The sequence below is a fragment of the Odontesthes bonariensis genome, chromosome 22, assembly GCF_027942865.1.
Source record: "Odontesthes bonariensis isolate fOdoBon6 chromosome 22, fOdoBon6.hap1, whole genome shotgun sequence".
In the NCBI taxonomy this organism is placed as follows: Eukaryota; Metazoa; Chordata; class Actinopteri; order Atheriniformes; family Atherinopsidae; genus Odontesthes; species Odontesthes bonariensis.
In genome coordinates this window covers 30,531,510-30,551,364 of record NC_134527.1, presented here as the reverse complement: position 1 = coordinate 30,551,364, position 19,855 = coordinate 30,531,510, and the positions used below count along the sequence as shown (strand labels likewise).

Sequence of the window (19,855 nt, the reverse complement as noted above, 5' to 3'; positions counted from 1 at the left end):
AATTCAAAATAATCCAATTCATTCATACAGAGCCAATTCAAAAACTATTTCCTATTAACTCATTGGCTGCCAGCCATTTTCAGTTCAGAGACACCCATACTGCCAAGTGTTTTTCAGTATTTTGACTGATTTTCCAAGACCCACAGAAAAGTATGTCTTATGACTATGTACACACCGAAATTACCAAAAGAAAGAGTAGACTCTCTTCTTTGATCAGGAAAAAAAAGTTTGTTTCTACCATTTTCAGTCTTTTAGTAATAGACAGTAGAACATAGGTTGGTTTCACCAAAATCAGCTGTTTGACCCAAAAAATGGAGAAAACAAGCTCTTTTTTTTTTTGTGTGTGCATAGTGGCACTGCTGCCACCTAGCGGGTAATTTTGCCAGTATATTCTCTGTTTAGTGTTTACAAGCCTAAGATTTAGTGACGAACTCCGCTAGATTGTCCCCCAGCCCGCTCCGTTACAAAACGCAATTGACGTCTATAGACGTCTTTGGCAGTGAACGTTTTTTTTTTAAATTGACGTCTAAAGACGTCAATGGCACCGAAAGAGTTAAAGGAAACCAACAGATTGCACCGAAACTTGTCTTCCTGAGTGTGCCTGAGGCGACTGTGGAGAGAAACGACTCCCTTTGAACAGGAAGAAACCTCTGGCAGAACCAGAACCAGGAAGGGTGGCCATCCGCCTCCACCAGCTGGGGTTTGAGAGGACAGAAAAGAGGGGACAACAAACACTGTAACACCGTTCAAAGGATACCTGTTGGAACAGGGAAACACGAGTTAATGACCACAATGATGTCACATGTACATAATATCATTTGAGAAATTAAACAGGGGAAAAGATAGTAAAGTGAGGAAAGGTGTGACAGATGAGGCCCCCCAGCAGTCTGGGCCTATAGCAGCTTAACTATGGGATGTTTCAGGATCACCTGAGCCATCCCTAACTATAAGCTTTATCAGAAAGGAAAGTTTTAAGCCTGGTCTTAAAGGTAGAGAGAGTGTCTGCTTCCTGAAGCCAAACTGGCAGCTGGTTCCACAGAGAGGGGCCTGATAACTGAAGGCTCTGCCTCCCAAACTGGCAGCTGGTTCCACAGAGAGGGGCCTGATAACTGAAGGCTCTGCCTCCCAAACTGGCAGCTGGTTCCACAGAGAGGGGCCTGATAACTGAAGGCTCTGCCTCCCAAACTGGCAGCTGGTTCCACAGAGAGGGGCCTGATAACTGAAGGCTCTGCCTCCCAAACTGGTAGCTGGTTCCACAGAGAGGGGCCTGATAACTGAAGGCTCTGCCTCCCAAAATGGTAGCTGGTTCCACAGAGAGGGGCCTGATAACTGAAAGCTCTGCCTCACATTCTACTTCTCAGAAGCTGTATAGTCAAGTAATGTAAACTCAAAGGTTATCAGAAAATGGTCAGATAAGACAGGGTTATGAGGGAACACTGTTAACTGTTCACTCTCAATGCCATAAGTCAGCACAAGATCAAGGGTGTGATTAAGGCAGTGAGTCGGTCTGTGAACACTCTGAGAAAATCCAATAGAGTCCAATATAGAATTAAAGTTCATATTCAGGCTGTCATTTTCAACATCTACATGAATATTAAAGTCACCCACTACAATGACTTTATCTGTACTCAGCACTAACTGGGATAAAAACTCTGAGAATTCAGACAGAAACTCAGAATAAGGGCCAGGTGGTGGTGTTTGGGTGGAGCGGACACAGTCATCACTAAATAATGTCCAGGGATGAGAGGGCAGAGCATGCCACTCCTTTCTGAAACAAATGGGATCAAATCTTCTGATCAACCTGATGATGAAACAACCCGGTGATTAGTGGGTGATTGATCGAAGGACCCTCATTTCACATTTAATCATGTATTGGAAATGATTTCTTGATTTCTACAAGCATCCCTGCATTCAAATGTTTTGTCATTTGTGGCATTGTCATTAATAACTGTAGCCAGTACTAAAGCCTGCTGTTTGTTTGCTTTTGGCAGGATATGTTGATGCAACTTGCTAAAGCTGTGGCTAATGCTGCAGCAGCTCTGGTGCTCAAAGCTAAGAATGTAGCCCAGAAGACGGAGGACTCAGCCCAACAGAACCGGGTGATTGCAGCAGCCACTCAGTGCGCTCTGTCCACATCTCAGCTGGTCGCCTGCACAAGGGTGAGTGGGAGTCTGTGACACATTTACTGGGTGCTGACTATGACCATAATGTTCACCATCTCAAAGCTCAGGGGATGTTCCTGTTGAATGTGTAATCTGAGCTCTCTTTATTCTTCTGTCCTCCAAATTTGATTTTTTTGTCAAGGTGGTGGCTCCAACCATTAGCTCCCCAGTGTGCCAGGAGCAGCTGATAGAGGCAGGCAAGCTGGTGGCCAAGTCAGTAGAGGGCTGTGTAGAAGCCTCACAGTGGGCCACCAATGATGAGGGCCTACTGAAACAGGTGGGAATGGCTGCCACAGGTGTCACCCAGGCCCTCAACGAGCTGCTGCAACACATCAAACAGTATGCCAGTGGAGGACATCCTATTGGACGGCACGGAGAGGCCACTGACCGAATTCTGGATGTCACTGAGAACATCTTTAGCTCAATGGGAGATGCTGGTGAGCTGACAAGATGGTGACCACAAAACTCACATAGATCACATGTTTTTACTGTTGAGGCAGCTGGCCATCAATGTGTCTACTCCAAGATTTGTACTAGATTATTTAATCTGGACTTTAAAAAAAAATTGAGACAGGAACAGCAAGTAAAAGTGACTTTTTTTTCACTATAATAAAATCTCTAAAAGGGGTTTATATTCACAGAAAATTGCACGATACCTTAAAAGTCCAAATAGTCCCCAGTTGTTGCACATAATTCTGCACACCAATGCACATTCCTGAAGGAAGTGACAGTCTGTTGTTTCCTTTTTCTCTGCTCCGTGTCTGTTGGTTTTCCACTGTGGGGTATGATCATACAAAAAATATGAGGTGGAATTTGTTTAGTACTGATCCACTCTAAAAGGTGACATATAAAACACTGCAGACCTCTGATTGGTCATCATGAAGTCCAGAGCCAACCAAGTGTTCCTCACAATAATTGTGCCTATTATACATTGGACAGTAAATATGGTTCTCAGAAAATATTAAAACACATTCATTCCTTTCTTCATCAATGAATCTTAAAGAGCAGTGACAATAAACCATATAATCTCATGAGAACATCTGTGATTTTCTGTTTATTACTTGTGCTTTTTTTTCCTTTCCCTGTTAAACATCAGGTGAGATGGTTCGTCAGGCTCGTATTCTCGCCCAGGCGACCTCTGATCTGGTCAACGCTATCAAGATGGATGCCGAGGGAGAGTCAGACTTGGAGAACTCGCGCAAGCTTCTTTCTGCTGCAAAGCTGCTGGCTGATGCCACTGCCAGGATGGTGGAGGCTGCTAAGGTATGCCCCTTTTAATATCTTGTCTGCACTTAACACAATGAAGAGTCTTGTTTTGTTCAAAGAAATAAAAGGTGTGAGTTTCTCTTTAGGGTGCAGCTGCAAATCCTGACAGTGAGGAACAGCAGCAGAGGCTGCGTGAGGCCGCTGAAGGTCTCCGCATGGCCACCAATGCTGCTGCCCAGAATGCCATCAAGAAACGGCTGGTCAACAAGTTGGAGGTAAAACAATAAAAAAACAAAGTGCTTGTATTCTATGTTGTGTTGGCCACATAAACAGCTTCCAGATGACTGCATTATTGGCAGTGACTGATGCAACCAAATTCTACATGCACTCATGGATGGAAATTTCCATTTATTCTTCTTAAAAGAAAGAATCTGCTGCTATGGGGTATTTTACTTCAAAATAAATCTACATGCCACTTCCCTCACTTGTAGTGGCCTTGCGTTAATTCATGCATGCACATTGTCACCATGGTAACAAGTTTTTTCAGTCACATGTAATGACAACTATTTCTATCCAAGGGAGTTTATTCTGCCTGCTTTATGTTGACCACATCGCCTTCATCGAACCATTTCACCTGAAATATATCTCCCCCACCTGCCCCGCCATTTGTTCTCTTTTCTATTCATACTCTGTCCACATGTAGGGATTTGCTCAGTTGCGCTGTAATGTGGCCTCTCCCTCCTTCTCTCTGTCATACCCAGATTGTTTCAGAGCACCACTGTGCAGTCTATTTCTGTCATGTTTCGCTGCTGCTCCTAACCACACTGTTATGGGTCCACAGCCTATTACAGATGCTTCACTGTACATGGTCCCACAGCACAGTGTTGGGACAAACACAAGCTCTGCTCTGAGAGTAGAAGGTTAACCTTTTCGAAGGTTAATATGACTCTGTATATAACAAGCTCAATGGGAAGCGTAACCAGCGGCTGACGTGTGTTCCGAGACCGTGTAGATATCCTGCAGAGACAGACGAATGGTTGACATCGTGATTTAGATTGCCAAGGACTGTGCTGCTGAAAATATGCAGCTTGCTAGAGCCACAACTCCAGAGAGAAACACGTCGATCAAACCCAATTCCACCCAGCAATAGGCTGCACACATATACGCATCAAAGCTGTTGTGGAGCACACTATTGAGTAGCTGAAGGCCAGGTGGGTGTGTCTCGATAGGGCAAACTGCTCTATAGCCCAGAGAAGGCATGCTGCGTTTTGCACAATATTGACATGAACGAGGGTCTCCACCTGAACCAGCCCAGGCAGACCAGAAGGTGTGGTGCCAGGAGACCCCCCTCATGGACCGCCCATCACAGAGCCATCATGATGAGGCAACAACTGATTGCACGGCTTTAGTTGCAGTCATCGAGCGCCTGGCCATGGCGAGACGTTTTTTTTTTTTTTTTAAGCCATTTTCATATCAAACCATTTCTTCTTTATTTCGGTGACATTACGAACTACAGGTGACACAGAATTAACAGCACTCGTAATAACTTCCCATTTCTTGGCTTTAGCAGGTCCTGTAATTCCACTGCTGACACTGCTAAAAATGACAGATTTTCCTTTCTGGATCTCTGAAAGCAGAACTTCAGTCTCAGAGCCTGCAAAGTTGTTCTTTATGGCCTTGATGCCATTCTAATGACTCAACACTTCCTGGTACAGGAGAGAGGAAGCACAGCCTTATATGGTATCATTTTGGGCGTGGAGAATGCAAATCTACTATCCTCGTGCACGTGCACTTAAATACGCACGGGTGGCATTCATCATTTACACAGTTTGTTTACACACTTTTTTCCCAAGTTTGTTGAATCTGACATGGCGTGTTCGTACGAGACCTTCTTACGAAAAAAGTGAGATAAATTTAGAATAAAAATATGAAAATGTTCTTGCATGAGGCCCACTGAGATTTGAGATTTTTTTTAAATGAGTCTTTATATGTTGATGGATCAAGGGGCAGCCTCAATCATGGTGGCTACCTTAATCAGCTATACAGTTTTACTCTCAAAGGCTTACATCACGACTCGGTCACTCTGGTCGTCACAGGATTGTCGTCTAGCAGTGACTACACCACGCTTAAGACAATCCAGACTCTTTTCATGTGTCGTTCCACGATGGTGGAATGACCTACCGAGTGCTACCAGAACAGAATATCTTCAAGAAACTGTTGAAGGCCCAGCTCTTCAGAGAACATCTGCTACCCTGCACTGACCCTGTACCTCCATCTGTCTGCACTCTATCTCTACACTGTCACCTCTGACAGAAACTGACTGGTGGTTTTCCTTCTATGTAGCTTATTGTTAGCTTTGATGTTAGCTGTAATGTTATATCCTCATTTTAAGTCGCTGTGGATAAAAGCGTCTGCTAAATGCATAAATATAACATAACATTATTACTTGTCTTATCATCCTGGAAGCTTGAATAAGGGCTACTGGACTTCTCCTCCAAAGGTCTGCATCAGTTCTAAACTAGATGGCGGGGGATAATGGGGGGTTCAGTGACACATGTGACTGGAAGGACCCTCTCAGCTTATAAACTGATACTGACCATCTAGTTCAGAACTGGGGAAGCTTTTTGGGTGAGAAGGGAAACATCTTCTGGATCCAAGAAGAAGTCCGGTTGCCCTTATTAAAGCTCTTCTGATTACCATGACCTGTCTTATAAAAGTACAGTATTTTAGACTGACATGTATTTTCCCTGTTTCCTGGCAGAATGCAGCCAAACAAGCAGCAGCTGCTGCCACTCAGACTATCGCCGCTGCCCAGCATGCTGCCTCATCCAACAGGAATCAGGCTGCCCAGCAGCAGCTCGTCCAGAGCTGCAAGGTAAACACTGTCTGCTTCAGGCTGCACACCCTAATATGTACTTGTACGGGTAATGATTTGATTTGTTCTAACAAATAACATATTGAAGTGATCTTTGATACTAATTTTGATAATTCAAATTGATAAAATGCTTTCAGATGAATCAAATTAGAAGTTGTGTTGTGGAGTAGTCGTACTCAGTCTGGCAGCCTCTTGGGGAATTTATTAACAGAAACAGTAGAGATGCATGTCACAGAGCAGCATTCAAGGACTTCTTGAAGACGATCGATAGTGGTATTCTCTGCTACTTTCTGATAGAGCTCTGTTCCTATGTGGCCAACATCCGATCTCTATCTGGTGCCATTGTGTCTGAGTTTTCCAAAAACATCTTCTGTTGTTGACCAAAGCAGAAAAGACTCTGACGTCTGTCAGGACAGACAGCTTGTGGTGTGGATCAATTCACTCCCATAGTTCCATATTAGTTTCCAGTTGTTAAAACCAGAACCCTGATCAGGCTCAGTGTTTTCTTTTTTACTTAAATGTGTGGTGTTAACATGCCAAAAGCTCCAGAGTCTTAACCATTAGGGTAGTGGATGCACAAGAGCCTGGCAAGAGCAGACAATTTTCCAAACAAAATAGTTCAAATAGTATTTGCATTTCAGGAATGACAGGAATTTAGTTTTAAGGTTTTATGGCTCAGGACATAAAATATCATGTGGTCCTTACCAGGTCTTAAAATGAGATAAGTCCAACCCCAGATAAACATCAGTTCATGACATATTACACTGTGTCATAATTTATTAAACCTAAAAAAAGCTCAAATGCCAAACAGAGGGTGGAAAAACAAAGTCCACCGCATAAGTTCAGTAGCTTGTAGAACCATTGGGATTTAATTATTTTCGTAGTGCTGTGCAGTATGACCAAAGAGCTCCGGTTAAATGTAAGCTGTTCAGCCATGTTTTTTTTGGCAACCCTTTAAAGCAAGCCCTATTTGTTCAGTCTTTCTTTAACTGTGCTGTCATGAACTTTAACATTTAACATGCTAACTGAGGCCTGGAGAGTCTGAGATGGAGCTCTTGGGTTTTTTGCAGTTTCTTAGAACATAAGATGTTCTGACCTTGGGATGACAGGTTAGTAGGTCGATAAATAGATGGTTAGATAAAATACCTAACCTGTCCCCAAAGGGAAATTTAATGTGGGCAAAGGCAGTCCTTTGGGAGTGGAAGCTGATATCAGCTGTGCAATGTGTTAGAAATCCTATGGATTGAGATTGAATCACAGACTGGGCAGTGAGCAGATTTAAGAATGGATTGTACATCATATCAAATGATAGTTTATCAAGTGGAAAGTTGAAGTTGAAGAGAATGTGAACCTTTCAGCAGACGAGCACAAATCCACCAACTAATGTATCAAAACAAGCAAATGGTTATGGAATACCTTGACCAATCTTGTTGAAATGTGCAATAAAGGCAATTTTGCATGGCAAATGCTCAGAGACTGGGGAAGAATTCTGCAAAACATGGCCACAAGTTATTTCTGCTAAAAAGCCAAAGCTGCACTTACCTTTTATATACTGTTGTTATTTTTGGGTGAGTAAATCCTTCTTCAAGTATATCACCTTCTGCAGGCGTTCTATCAAAACAGTATAAGAAGTATGCTTTCTTGTATGAATATGTTAAACAATTTGTTCTTAGCTTTCAAATTATTATCTTTTCTACAGTTCTTTACACTGAACTAAATATTCCACAGTCAGCTGTCAGTGGTGTTATAACAAAGTGGAAGCAACTGGGCAGCTCAGCCGTAAAATGACAGAGCGGGGTCAGAGGATGCTGAGGCTCATAGTGCTCAGAGGTCGCCAACTTTCTGCAGAGTCAGTCCCTACAGACCTCCAACCTTCATGAGGCCTTCAGATTAGCTCAGGAACAGTGCGTAGACAGCTTCATGGAATGGGTTTCCATGGAAACTGCATTCAGCATACCAATAGATTTTGGACACTTTCATGCTCCCAACTTTGTGGAAACAGTTTGGGGACGGCCCCTTCCTGTTCCAACATGACTGCGCACCAGTGCACACAGCAAGGTCCATAAAGACATGGAGGAGCCAGTTTGGTGTGGAAGAACCTGACTGGCCAGCATAGAGTTCTGACCTCAACCCGACAGAACACCTTTGGGATGAATCAGAGCAGAGACTGTGAGCCAGGCCTTCAGCGTCTGACCTCACAAATGAGCTTCTGGAAGAATGGTCAAAAACTCCCATAAACACTCCTAAACCTTGTGGAAAGCTTGCCCAGAAGAGTTGAAGCTGTCATAGCTGCAAAGGGTGGGCCGACGTCATATTAAACCCTCTGGATTAAGAATGGGATGTTACTGAAGTTCATATGCGTGTAAAGGCAGATGAGACAATACTTTTGCCAATATTGTCTATGAATGTTGTCATGCTTTGCATTGGAGGACTGTTATTCAGTTCTGTTTATGCATCTTATTAAATTAACATCTCAGATGGGGACTCATAAACTGACAGAGACGGCTCACAAAACAGCTGGCAGTCCCACTGTCTGGGGCTGATGACCACAAGGCACTTGAAAATTATAAACAAGCCTAGTTTTTTTTAGATAGCCAGCCATGCTTATCAGAAATTGTTGTTCAGAACTGTCACACTGGGTGTGCCTCATAGTTGAATTTTAGAACATAAAAACACAAGACCTCTCTCACCATTTCAAACTCTAAATTAATATTCCAAAGGAAGCAATTAAAACTTCACATATTTTATTTTCCAAAAGAACCGAGGAAATCTTTTCCAATTCTGAGACTTTGCTCAAGATCTGTGGAATTCACTGTTGTTGAAGCTGGAAATCAATGAGTCTAACACACAATTGTTCAACATCTGTAAAATGACATTTCTTCCTGAAATATGCTCATATTGCTGAATATTAGTGTGCAAATCAGTGCTGAGTATGTGTGTGAAGTAGGGATGAACCGATCCGCTTTTTTCACCTCCGATACCGATATCTGAGCTTTAGTATCGATACCGATCTGATACTGATACAAAAAAACTTATGGTAACAAACGGTAAGCTTCATTGTGTGGAAAAGACTGGGATCATTCTTTTGTGCAAGGTAACATCAGACTTGACTTTAACATTTCTTTCCTATTTTTTCTAAAACAAATAAACAGATATAAATTAATTACTTTTTTATTTAATAATTGTGCACCAGGAAAACAATCTTAAAGCAATACTATGTAACATTTCTACCTTAAAATAACAGCTTGAAAAAAATTGTGCGGCTAGAATGAGTTTTAATATTACGATTGGCCTGTCTCATATGCCCTTCAGGGGTCTGAGTTGGAAAAACTGCGCTATGTAACTTTGCTGGAGCGGCCCGGGAGCTGAGCGGAAGTACTTTGACTTGCTTTCTGGCACACCTACGGCAAAAACAAATAGACCCCTCTCACGTTCCCAGGTACATTTGATTACTCTTACCTTCTCGGTCGACATAGCTTGCACCTTCTGACTCCTCGCCGGTTCATCAACAAACGTGAAAGCGAAAGGGTGTTGTATTTACAACAGTGTAACCGTACATTACCTCCAAGCCTGTAGGGGGAGCTCCATAGTGGGCTTTTTGAAAAGTTACATTGTATTGCTTTAACCATAAAGATATAATAAGTGTAACTGGTTCAGTCGGTGCAATTAGGGATACAAAATCCAATGTAAAACAAAATATTAAAGAATAAAGGAGCTGAAATTAAGAAAAAAAAAACAACAGCTTCCATAGCTTGGTCAGTAGACAAATAAATAGCAATCAGCTCTTTACATAGTTTAGTACAAATGGGAATTAAGCATCCATTACAAAATAATCTGAACAAAATAATGCTCGCTTGGTAAAAACAAACAAACAAAAAAATCAAAGGTCGTCCCAATTTAACAATTTATTTCACCACTAGAGGGCGCAGAAGGCCCTTGGATGAATGCTAATACTGGACAGGACAAGGGGAAGAAAATCGGCCGAAATGGATTGGTCCAGTGTCACCGATACCCGATCTCAAAGTTTCTTCGATATTGGTACCAATATCCTTTCCAAATATCGGATCGGTGCATCCCTAGTGAGAAGGCTCGTGCACAGTGCCACTGAACTGCATAATCTACAGTTCAAACTGTTGTGGCTCTTACTTTTCCATTTTTTTCAACTCTGTACTTCAGTTTGTGCTTGAAGAGTGTCTTTGCACTTCATCGTGTTTGACCTCATTCAGGATGATGCGATTGTTTCCACACCATCCCACAAAGTACTTAGCTTCTAACCTTTCACTGATACTCCCCACAACTGCAGAGTCATCTCGTGTATCTCTGCTGATGAAAGGATTCTGAGTTTTACTACATTACATTACGGTCATTTTGCAGACGCTTTTAACCAAAGCGACTTACAGTAAGTGCGTTCAACATCGGTAGGCAAAAGAACTTCAGGTCACAAGAAATCATAAGTGCATTTCCTTCCAATACCAAACAGCTAAGAGCAAAACTAGTGCTAGAGTAAGTGCGATAAGTCAGGTACCTCAGCCTCTCACCAACTGCACACCAGTCACAGCGGGGTGGGGATGCAAACCCTGGTTCGGGTAGGGGAAGAAATAAAAGAGGTAAGAAAAGCAGGAATGGGATTCAAACCCTGGTTCGGGTAGGGGGTAATGAAAATATAGAGGGTGCCAGTGGTGGAGGAAACAATAAGTGCGTAAGGAACTAGGACGGATCAGGATAGTGTTTCCTGAAGAGGTGGGTTTTCAGCCTGCGGCGAAAGATGGGCAGCGACTCAGCTGTCCTGATATCAGTCGGGAGATCGTTCCACCATCGGGGTGCCAGAACAGAGAAAAGCCGTGACCGTGTTGCTCGTGCGCAGGGACCCCTGAGTGACGGGGCAGCCAGGCGCCTGGTGGCCGCAGAGCGAAGTGGTCGGGCGGGGGTGTAGGGCTTGACCATAGCATGGAGGTATGAAGGAGCTGTTCCTTCCACTGCCCTGTAGGCCAGCACCAGAGTCTTAAACTGGATGCGAGCAGCTACAGGGAGCCAGTGTAGAGAGCGGAGAAGGGGAGTGGTGTGGGAGAACTTGGGGAGGTTGAACACCAGACGAGCAGCAGCTTTCTGAACCAGCTCCAGAGGTCTGATGGCAGAAGCCGGGGCGCCAGCAAGGAGGGAGTTGCAGTAGTCCAGGCGGGAGATGACAAGAGCCTGGATGAGCACCTGTGCTGCCTTGTTGGTGAGGAAGGGGCGAATCCTCCGGATGTTGTAGAGGAGGAATCGGCAGGAACGGGTCTGATGTGTACAGAGTAAAGAGAAACGGAGAGAGTACAGTCCCCCATGGTGCTCCTGTGCTGCTGATCACCTCAGACACAAAAATGTGCTCTGTTTGAGAGGTAATTGTAATAAAAGCCCTGGAGAAGTCAAAGAACATGATTGTTGAAGCAGGGTTAGGCTGATGATGGCAGCTCCAGCTGCAGGATGTTGAAAAGATGTTCTATGGTATACTTTGAGTCAATAATAGTCTATCCAGAAGTTCCATGGTGTGGAATTTTAGGGCAACAGGTCTGTAGTCACTGAGGGCAGATGAATGACGTGTCATAGGTACCACAACGAGGCAGGGAGTCTTTCACAGCATTGGAACTCTCTGACGACTCAAGCTAAGGTTGAAAAGATATTGTAGAGTCCCATACTGCTGTTCCATGCAGGCCATCTGGAGATCTGAAACCTGCAGTCTTATTCCAGATCAGTCTCTCCAGCTATTTGTCCAGCTGAAAGTTTGAGGCAGACAGTTTGTTGAGGGGGGGCTGAACACAATTCATTAAAGGAATTATCTTCCCACTTTAAGAATACAGCACAGTGGTTTTATCTTCCATTTATTTAAGGTCATTTGATTTGATTGTATTCTCCTGAAGTGTTTGTGTGTGTTTGTGTGTGTGTCGTCAGGTGGTGGCGGAGCAGATCCCTCAGTTAGTCCAAGGGGTCAGAGGCAGCCAGTCTCAGCCTGACAGCCCAAGCGCTCAGCTGGCTCTCATCAGTGCCAGTCAGAACTTCCTTCAGGTGATCGTCACTCTTCCTCTTTCATTCGCTCACTAAACTAGGGTCACACATCTAGATTATTCCAAATGGTACACACAGCAACACACTTCTAAACAATGATATTAAAACCAACCAGCAGAAATACTTACCAAGAGAAATGGAAATGGTGTGTTTGATTTAACTTTGATGTTTTGTACAGTGTAACGAAAAGATGACTTACTATTTTAAAGTTTTTTTCAAGAATAAACTGAAATGAGTTTGTGTTTTACTTCCATTCAAATATCATTTTATATATTATTATTATTATATTAGCTCCAGTTTCCCTTTTATAAAAACCTTGGACATTAAGATGCACTTCTGATAAGGGCTTTGTTTTTTTTATATTGTTTTATGAAGCCAATAGAAATAAACTTCTTCTCCTCCACCAGCCAGGTACTAAGATGGTTACAGCCGCCAAAGCTACAGCTCCCACCATCAGTGACAAGGCCTCAGCTATGCAGCTCAGCCAGTGTGCTAAGAATCTGGCTAGCGCCCTGGCAGAACTCCGAACTGCCTCACAGAAGGTACTGCACATCATGTTTTCATGCCACAATAGTGTGATTGGTATCATTTTCCTTTGAGTCCAAAGCTGCACCTGAAAAAATACCAATACCCACTTTGTCTCCATTAGCAAAGGGTACGATCGCTGTTGAGTCCTGCATGAAATGATTCTGTAGAATATTCAGAGTCAGTTATTAGCTCCTGCTCCAGTCAACAGTGATAGTTTCAAAGTTTCAGTGCAATCTGTTGGTTTCCTTAGCTAGGAAATTGTTTTTGAATTGGCTAGATATGAATGAATTGGATTATTTTATGAATAATTATGATTACAATTAATTGAATTCCAATTGGCTTGAATTGGACTTTATTATCTAAGTGCCTTGAGATGACATTTGTTGTATTTGGCGCTATATAAATAAAAATGAATTGAATTGAATATAAATTCTGCTGTGACACTGATCTTGGATAGATTGTCTGAGTGTTTCATCATTATGGAAAGATATTGTCATGGAATCAGATACAGCATTGGAAAATGCCTCAACAGGGGAGTTCAGTGAAGGTACCTGTAGGAAGGGGTCCTGTTAAAACCCCTCCAACCCATTAGTTAAGGAAGCGTCCAAACTGGCAACATAACTAATGGGTTGGATGGGTTTTGTCTAAAACAGGAAGGCTGTGCAGCAGGGGATTAAAACTCCCCATGGGCTCATCCAGCATACGTTAGGGATATCAGTGACAATGTTTTTGTGTTAGCATATATTTGTGATGCTTATGGTAAGGGCTCAGGGATTAGTATTGAACATCAGAAAACATTATTGAAGTATGGAATCTGTGTATTTACCAGGCTCAGGATGCTTGTGGTCAGCTGGAGATAGACAACGCTCTAACAATGGTCAGAGATCTAGAGAAAGACATCCAGGAGTCCAAGGCTTCTGCTGAAGAAGGCAAACTCAAACCCCTACCAGGAGACACGGTGAAACACACACACACATTAAAGGCTTACATTTCTTATTAGGTTGGGAAACATTATGTCGTAGATATTAACGTGAGAGTAAATTGAATTTATTACAAACAGACAAGTGAAAGAAGTGCATGTAGAACAGTAAGTATGACCATTAGTTTCTTCCTTTGTCTTCTTGATGTGCCATTCAGCTCGGGAAATGTTCCCAGGATCTGGGTACCAGCACTAAGGCTGTTACCTCAGGCATCGCACAGCTGCTGAGCGAGGCCACCCAGGGAAATGAGAACTACATCGGTGAGTTCAACATAAACACACATAGATAATAATAATAAATTTTATTTATAACGCACTTTACATTTACAATAAAATCTTTGAGATTTTATTGAAGAGCAATTCAAAGTAGGAGCACATCTTCCATCAAGACCAGCGCCTATTTCTGCAGTTTGAAAACAAGTAACATGTGTCCACAGCAAAATGAATGGCTTCTTTCTTTACATATATCTGTGTTCTGCCTCTTAATCAATTTTCATGATGGTTAGTATGTAATATTGTTGTCAGACAGAATCATGTGAAGAACCTTTTTAATGTGATTATTTCTGATTTAAAGGTTCGTATGTCACAATATCCCCTGAATATATTGAACATTTATTTGGACAACAGTAACAAGTGGCTTCATCTTCTCCAAATGACACCGCATATAATACAGACTGCCGTTTGTCACCTGTGCTCTCCTCTGTTGGATCCAGGGATATCAGCCAGAGACATGGCCCAGGCTCTGAAGTCCCTGGCCTCAGCTGCTAGAGGAGTTGCTGCCACCACTGATGACCCAGCAGCACGCACTGCTGTGCTCGACTGTGCTGGTGATGTTTTGGATAAGTCGGCCAACCTGATTGAAGAAACCAAGAGGGCCATTGCTAAACCAGGAGACCCAGAGAGTCAACAAAGACTGGCCCAGGTTCGACACAAAGTGACAGAGAATGAAAAAATGTTACAGATATTGTCAGGAATGTACAAGGCAGCTATAATTACTGCTTAATTTCTGACATTCCTTTTAAGCATCCGTTACAAAGTGTAAAACTAACCTACTTTTTGCTACAGTGTGCAATTAGAAGTTGAGCTAATACTTAAGAACAATGGGCCTCATGCAAGAACATTTTCGTATTTTTATTCTAAATTTCTCTCACTTTTTTCGTAAGAAGGTCTCGTACGAACACGCCACGTCAACAAACGCTCTAAACTTCGGAAAAAGTGTGTAAACGACCTGCGTAAATGATGAATGCCACCCGTGCGTATTTAAGTCCACGTGCACGAGGATAGTAGATTTGCATTCTCCACGCCCAAAATGATACCATATAAGGCTGTGCTTCCTCTGTCCTGTGCCAGGAAGTGTTGAGTCATGAGAATGGCATCAAGGCGCAAAAAGAACAACTTTAGGGGCTCTGAGATTGAAGTTCTGCTTTCAGAGATCCAGAAAGGAAAATCTGTCATTTTTAGCAGTGTCAGCAGTGGAATTACAGGACCTGGTAAAGCCAAGAAATGGGAAGTTATTACGAGTGCTGTTAATTCTGTGTCACCTGTAGTTCGTAATGTCACCGAAATAAAGAAAAAAATGTTTGATATGAAAATGGCTTAAAAATGCGCTCGATGACTGCAACTAAAGCCGTGCAATCAGCTGTTGCCTCATCATGATGGCTCTGTGATGGGACGGTCCATGAGGGGGGTCTTCTGGCATCACACCTTCTGGTCTGCTTGGGCTGGTTCAGGTGGAGACCCTCGTTCATGGCAATATTGTGCAAAACGCAGCATGCCAGATTTCTCTGGGCTATAGAGCAGTTTGCCGCCCACTGTATGGGGACACACCCACCTGGCCTTCAGCTCAGTGTGCTCCACCACAGCACGGGTGCTTTTATGCGTATATGTGTGCAGTCTGTTGCTCCGATTATGTTTGGCAGTCCAGCCAAGGCAAGAAAGTCCCTCTTAATTTGTTCTTGTTGGACAGCGGTGTATGGGAATTTGACGTACCATGGGTGATAAACTGATGAGACGTTTGATGACCAAGGGGGAGCGCACGACTCACAGAGGACTGGGACACCCCCTATCTGTCTCCAATCTCCCTCTGAAAGGTTCCAGTGGCCAAAAATCCAAGGGTAGTGAGGACCTGGATGTGTGGTGGAATTGGGTTTGATCAGCGTGTTTCTCTCTGGAGTTGTGGCTCTAGCAAGCTGCATATTTGCAGCAGCACAGTCCTTGGAAATCTAAGGCTACATTTACACTGTCAGTTAAATGTTACCCAATTCCGATTTTTTGCTCTCATGTGACACAGATCGGATATGTTTTTTGACCATGTAAATAGGACAAGGACGCATGCATTTGGATATTTTGAGATCGGATACAGGCCTCCTTCATATGTGGAAATTTATCAGATATGAATCGGATATGTGACAATGCGACCGCCGTGTAAACGGGCAGATCGGATATTCTTACACATTGCGTTCCACACGTCAACCTCGGAGGACGGTCTGTAGCTCATCAGCTCGTGGAAGCTGTATGTACCGATGCCACAGCTCATCTCGCACGACTTGGCAGAAGTTGTTTACAATCAGGCACACTGATGCGTTGCTAGTGCCAAATAGATGAGCCAATGTGCGATAGCCTGCACCTGTTGCGAGCCACCAAAGAGCGACACCGACACGCATTTTCAGTGGAATCGCCCGATGAAATTTGGTGTCTTGGTAGGAGAAGAATGGGGACAAACTCTCGCACAGCATTCTAAAATTGCTGACCCACTGCTCTTCATCAAAGCCCGCCACAACATTCTCCCACCAGTCCTGGGATCGGTCTCGCACCCAGACACTCCTCTGAACAGCTGAGGAGGCAATAATTGCAGCGTGTGCACAGGATGCAATAACGGCCCTTTTCCTCCTTCTCTGCCTTAAAATCCTGCCAATGTTGGGCGAACTTCTCATGTATCGCAACACTAGCATCACACCTATGTCAACGTCGTCCATTTGCTTCAGCAGTAGAGTTTGGTAAACACTTAAGTAGGCATGCGCGATGTTTCAGGTGATAGGCAAGTGTAATCGCGTGAATCCGATATGAGTCACATTATTAAAGTACGTGTAACCACACGTTAAAAAAAATCGGATTTAGGCAAAAAATCAGATCTGGTTATCAAGACTTGCAGTGTAAATGTAGCCTATATCATGATGTCAGCCATTCGTCTGTCTCCGCAGGTCATCTACACGGTCTCGGAACACACGCTCTCTTCCAAGAGCCTGACGCGCTAAGGCAGTGTTTCCCAACCCTGGTCCTCAAGGCACACTGCCCTGCATGTTTTCCATGTTTCCCTGCTCCAGCACACCTGATTCAAATAATTGGGTCAGGTCTTAAAGCTCTGCAGAATGCTAAGGACGACCCATTCATTTGAATCAGGTGTGCTGGAGCAGGGAAACATGGAAAACATGCAGGGCCGTGTGCCTTGAGGACCAGGGTTGGGAAACACTGTGCTAAGGCATCCAAAAGTAGCAAGTCAGCCGCTGGTTACACTTCCCATTGACCTTGTTATATACAGAGTCAAATTAACCTTCAATCAGTGCATAATTTAAGTCAAACAGAATAATGTCAGTATCATTATGGGGTATAATGTATTTATTTATTTATGATTGCTTCAAAGTAATTAAATATACAATCCATTAGTCAAGCAAACTTGATTCCAGTAACGGTGGACTATTTTAGGAAACTCCTACGACAGGTCTGGATCACTGTAAATTCTGTTCGTACCTGAAAGAAAACGTAAAATACGAAAAGATTCTCTTAAATCACTCGTACGCACGACTTAAGAACAAATCTGTGCGTACGAACGGTTGTTGCATGAGGCCCGATGGTTCCCATCCAGTGGTCCCTGGTGATCTGTGGTGGGAGCATTCAGGCTGTGATTTAACATGCTAAAAAAAGAGGCTGGGCCCCACAGCTGTAGGTGAAAGCATGATCTTTTTTTTTTTTTAAGACTTCAGAACACAAACACATTTGGAGTTGTTTGTTAAACTGTTGACTGATTAGTAAAGTGCTAATGATTGTGTGTGATTGTGTGCAGGTGGCGAAGGCGGTGTCCCAGGCTCTGAACAGATGTGTGAACTCCCTTCCTGGCCAGAGGGATGTGGACAACGCCATACGCACTGTGGGCGAAGCCAGCAAGGCTCTCTTGGCTGATTCTGTGAGTACAAAAATGATTGTTGATAATGTTATAATAGTCAGATGAATATCATTAAAAAAATGAAAAACTCTATCAGACTGTATCAGACAATCAATGTGAATACCGGTATATAAGAAGTTTTAGTAATTTGATACGTTATGGAGAATGTATTCTGCCAAATGCCATAAACACGACACCCTCACATATACATAAAAGAGGCTTTATGAATATATATTTATGTTATCAATCAATCAATCAATCAATTTTATTTATAAAGCACATTTTAAATAAACGCAAAGGTTACCAAAGTGCTGTACGTTAAAATAAACACAATAAAAACATCATAAAACAAAACTGTGCACATAAAATAAACAACCTAGACGGTGGTAAAAGCCAAAGAAAAGAGGTGTGTTTTAAGACGACTTTTAAAACAGGACAAGGAAGGGGCCTGCCTAATGTGCAGCGGCAGCTCATTCCAGAGCCTAGGGGCAGCAACAGAAAATGCTCGGTCCCCCCTGAGCTTCCGCCTTGTTTTAGGAACCCTCAGGAGCAGCTGATCAGCTGACCTGAGGGTTCGACTGGGTGCGTAGGGCTGCAGAAGCTCAGAGAGGTACACTGGTGCAAGGCCATTCATGGCTTTAAAAGCAAATAAAAGAATTTTAAAATTAATTCTAAAATGGACGGGAAGCCAATGGAGAGATGCTAAAATCGGCGTAATGTGCTCAAATTTCCTAGTGCCAGTTAAAAGTCGTGCAGCTGCGTTTTGTACCAGTTGAAGGCGTGCGATGGAGGACCCACTAACCCCCATAAAAAGTGCATTGCAGTAATCAAGCCTAGTGGTTACAAAGGCGTGGATTACTGTTTCTAAGTGCTGTCTTGGAAGAAAGGGTTTTATTTTTGCCAACTGTCTCAACTGGAAGAAGCTCGTTTTAACCCCAGCTTTAATCTGGCTGTCAAACTTGAGGTACGCGTCCACTTTTACCCCCAGATCACTTATAATAGGTTTGGCGTACTGCGCCATTATTATCATTCTGTCAGTTGCAAGACCCTCTTTATTGTCAACACTAGACATTGATCCAGTGTTGATGATTTGCTGTTAAATATAATTTGGTTAGTTTTATCATTTCCCATGTAGCAAATTCAGTGTGTGTTTATATATGATATGTAAAAAAAAAAGATGTTTTGGAAGTACTTTTAACGGTATTTTAGAGTTTTTCATTTGGAAAATTAGTAAAAGCAGTTGATGATTTGAAGGATATATTATAGTTTTTAAAGTAAAGTGCTCCAAAACTGCTGTCTGAAGCGTGGGCCTGACTGCATATTTAAGAAGAATGAATCATTCAACATAAATGAATGAATGATTAAATAAATCAGTTACTGTAGGTTAGTTTGAAATATAAATATCAGTGTCCCCTGAAATAAATACATGTAGAACTATGAAAAAAAGAAGATATTTTTAAAATGGAGTGAGGCATGCATACAGGACTCCCAGTGCCTTCGGTCACACAGGCCTGAGCAGCTCCAGCCACCATCCAGCGGGAGTGCGATAGACTCACCCAGATGGGATCACCCCACGGTAATAACAGAATAACGGAGAGTCTGGGAAGTCCAAAAGCTCATGGGGGGCATGGAAATGGGAATCAGCTCAGAACTTTCTGTTCTTTCTTTATCAAATGAAGATAATAGAGATGCACATCAGAGACCCACAAGATCCACTGTGCCAACTCCCCTCTTTCTTTGTTTTTTAAGCATACATATCTTGTTTTGGGCTTTTCCCCTCTTTGCTCTAAACAGTCTTTCTGTGTTTTGTCTCCAAGCTGTACTGTAGAAGTGAATAACATACATATGAGAGAGCCAAGATCAAAGCAATGAATAAAACAACAAAGCGTATCCAAAAACTAAAA

General features: G+C 42.9%; 1 protein-coding gene across 2 annotated transcripts in view; it reads left to right on the top strand.

Moving 5' to 3' along the window:
- tln1 (talin 1) overlaps window positions 1–19,855 on the top strand; it is a 115,286-nt gene that overhangs the window by 47,904 nt on the left and 47,527 nt on the right. For both annotated transcript variants that reach the window (XM_075455365.1, XM_075455366.1), the window contains 11 exons: window positions 1,992–2,159; window positions 2,305–2,599; window positions 3,259–3,425; window positions 3,515–3,643; window positions 6,130–6,243; window positions 12,172–12,285; window positions 12,693–12,827; window positions 13,643–13,771; window positions 13,951–14,053; window positions 14,506–14,714; window positions 17,853–17,972. In XM_075455365.1, the coding sequence (XP_075311480.1) occupies window positions 1,992–2,159; window positions 2,305–2,599; window positions 3,259–3,425; window positions 3,515–3,643; window positions 6,130–6,243; window positions 12,172–12,285; window positions 12,693–12,827; window positions 13,643–13,771; window positions 13,951–14,053; window positions 14,506–14,714; window positions 17,853–17,972 (1,683 nt within the window). The remainder of the gene's footprint in view (window positions 1–1,991; window positions 2,160–2,304; window positions 2,600–3,258; window positions 3,426–3,514; window positions 3,644–6,129; window positions 6,244–12,171; window positions 12,286–12,692; window positions 12,828–13,642; window positions 13,772–13,950; window positions 14,054–14,505; window positions 14,715–17,852; window positions 17,973–19,855) is intronic.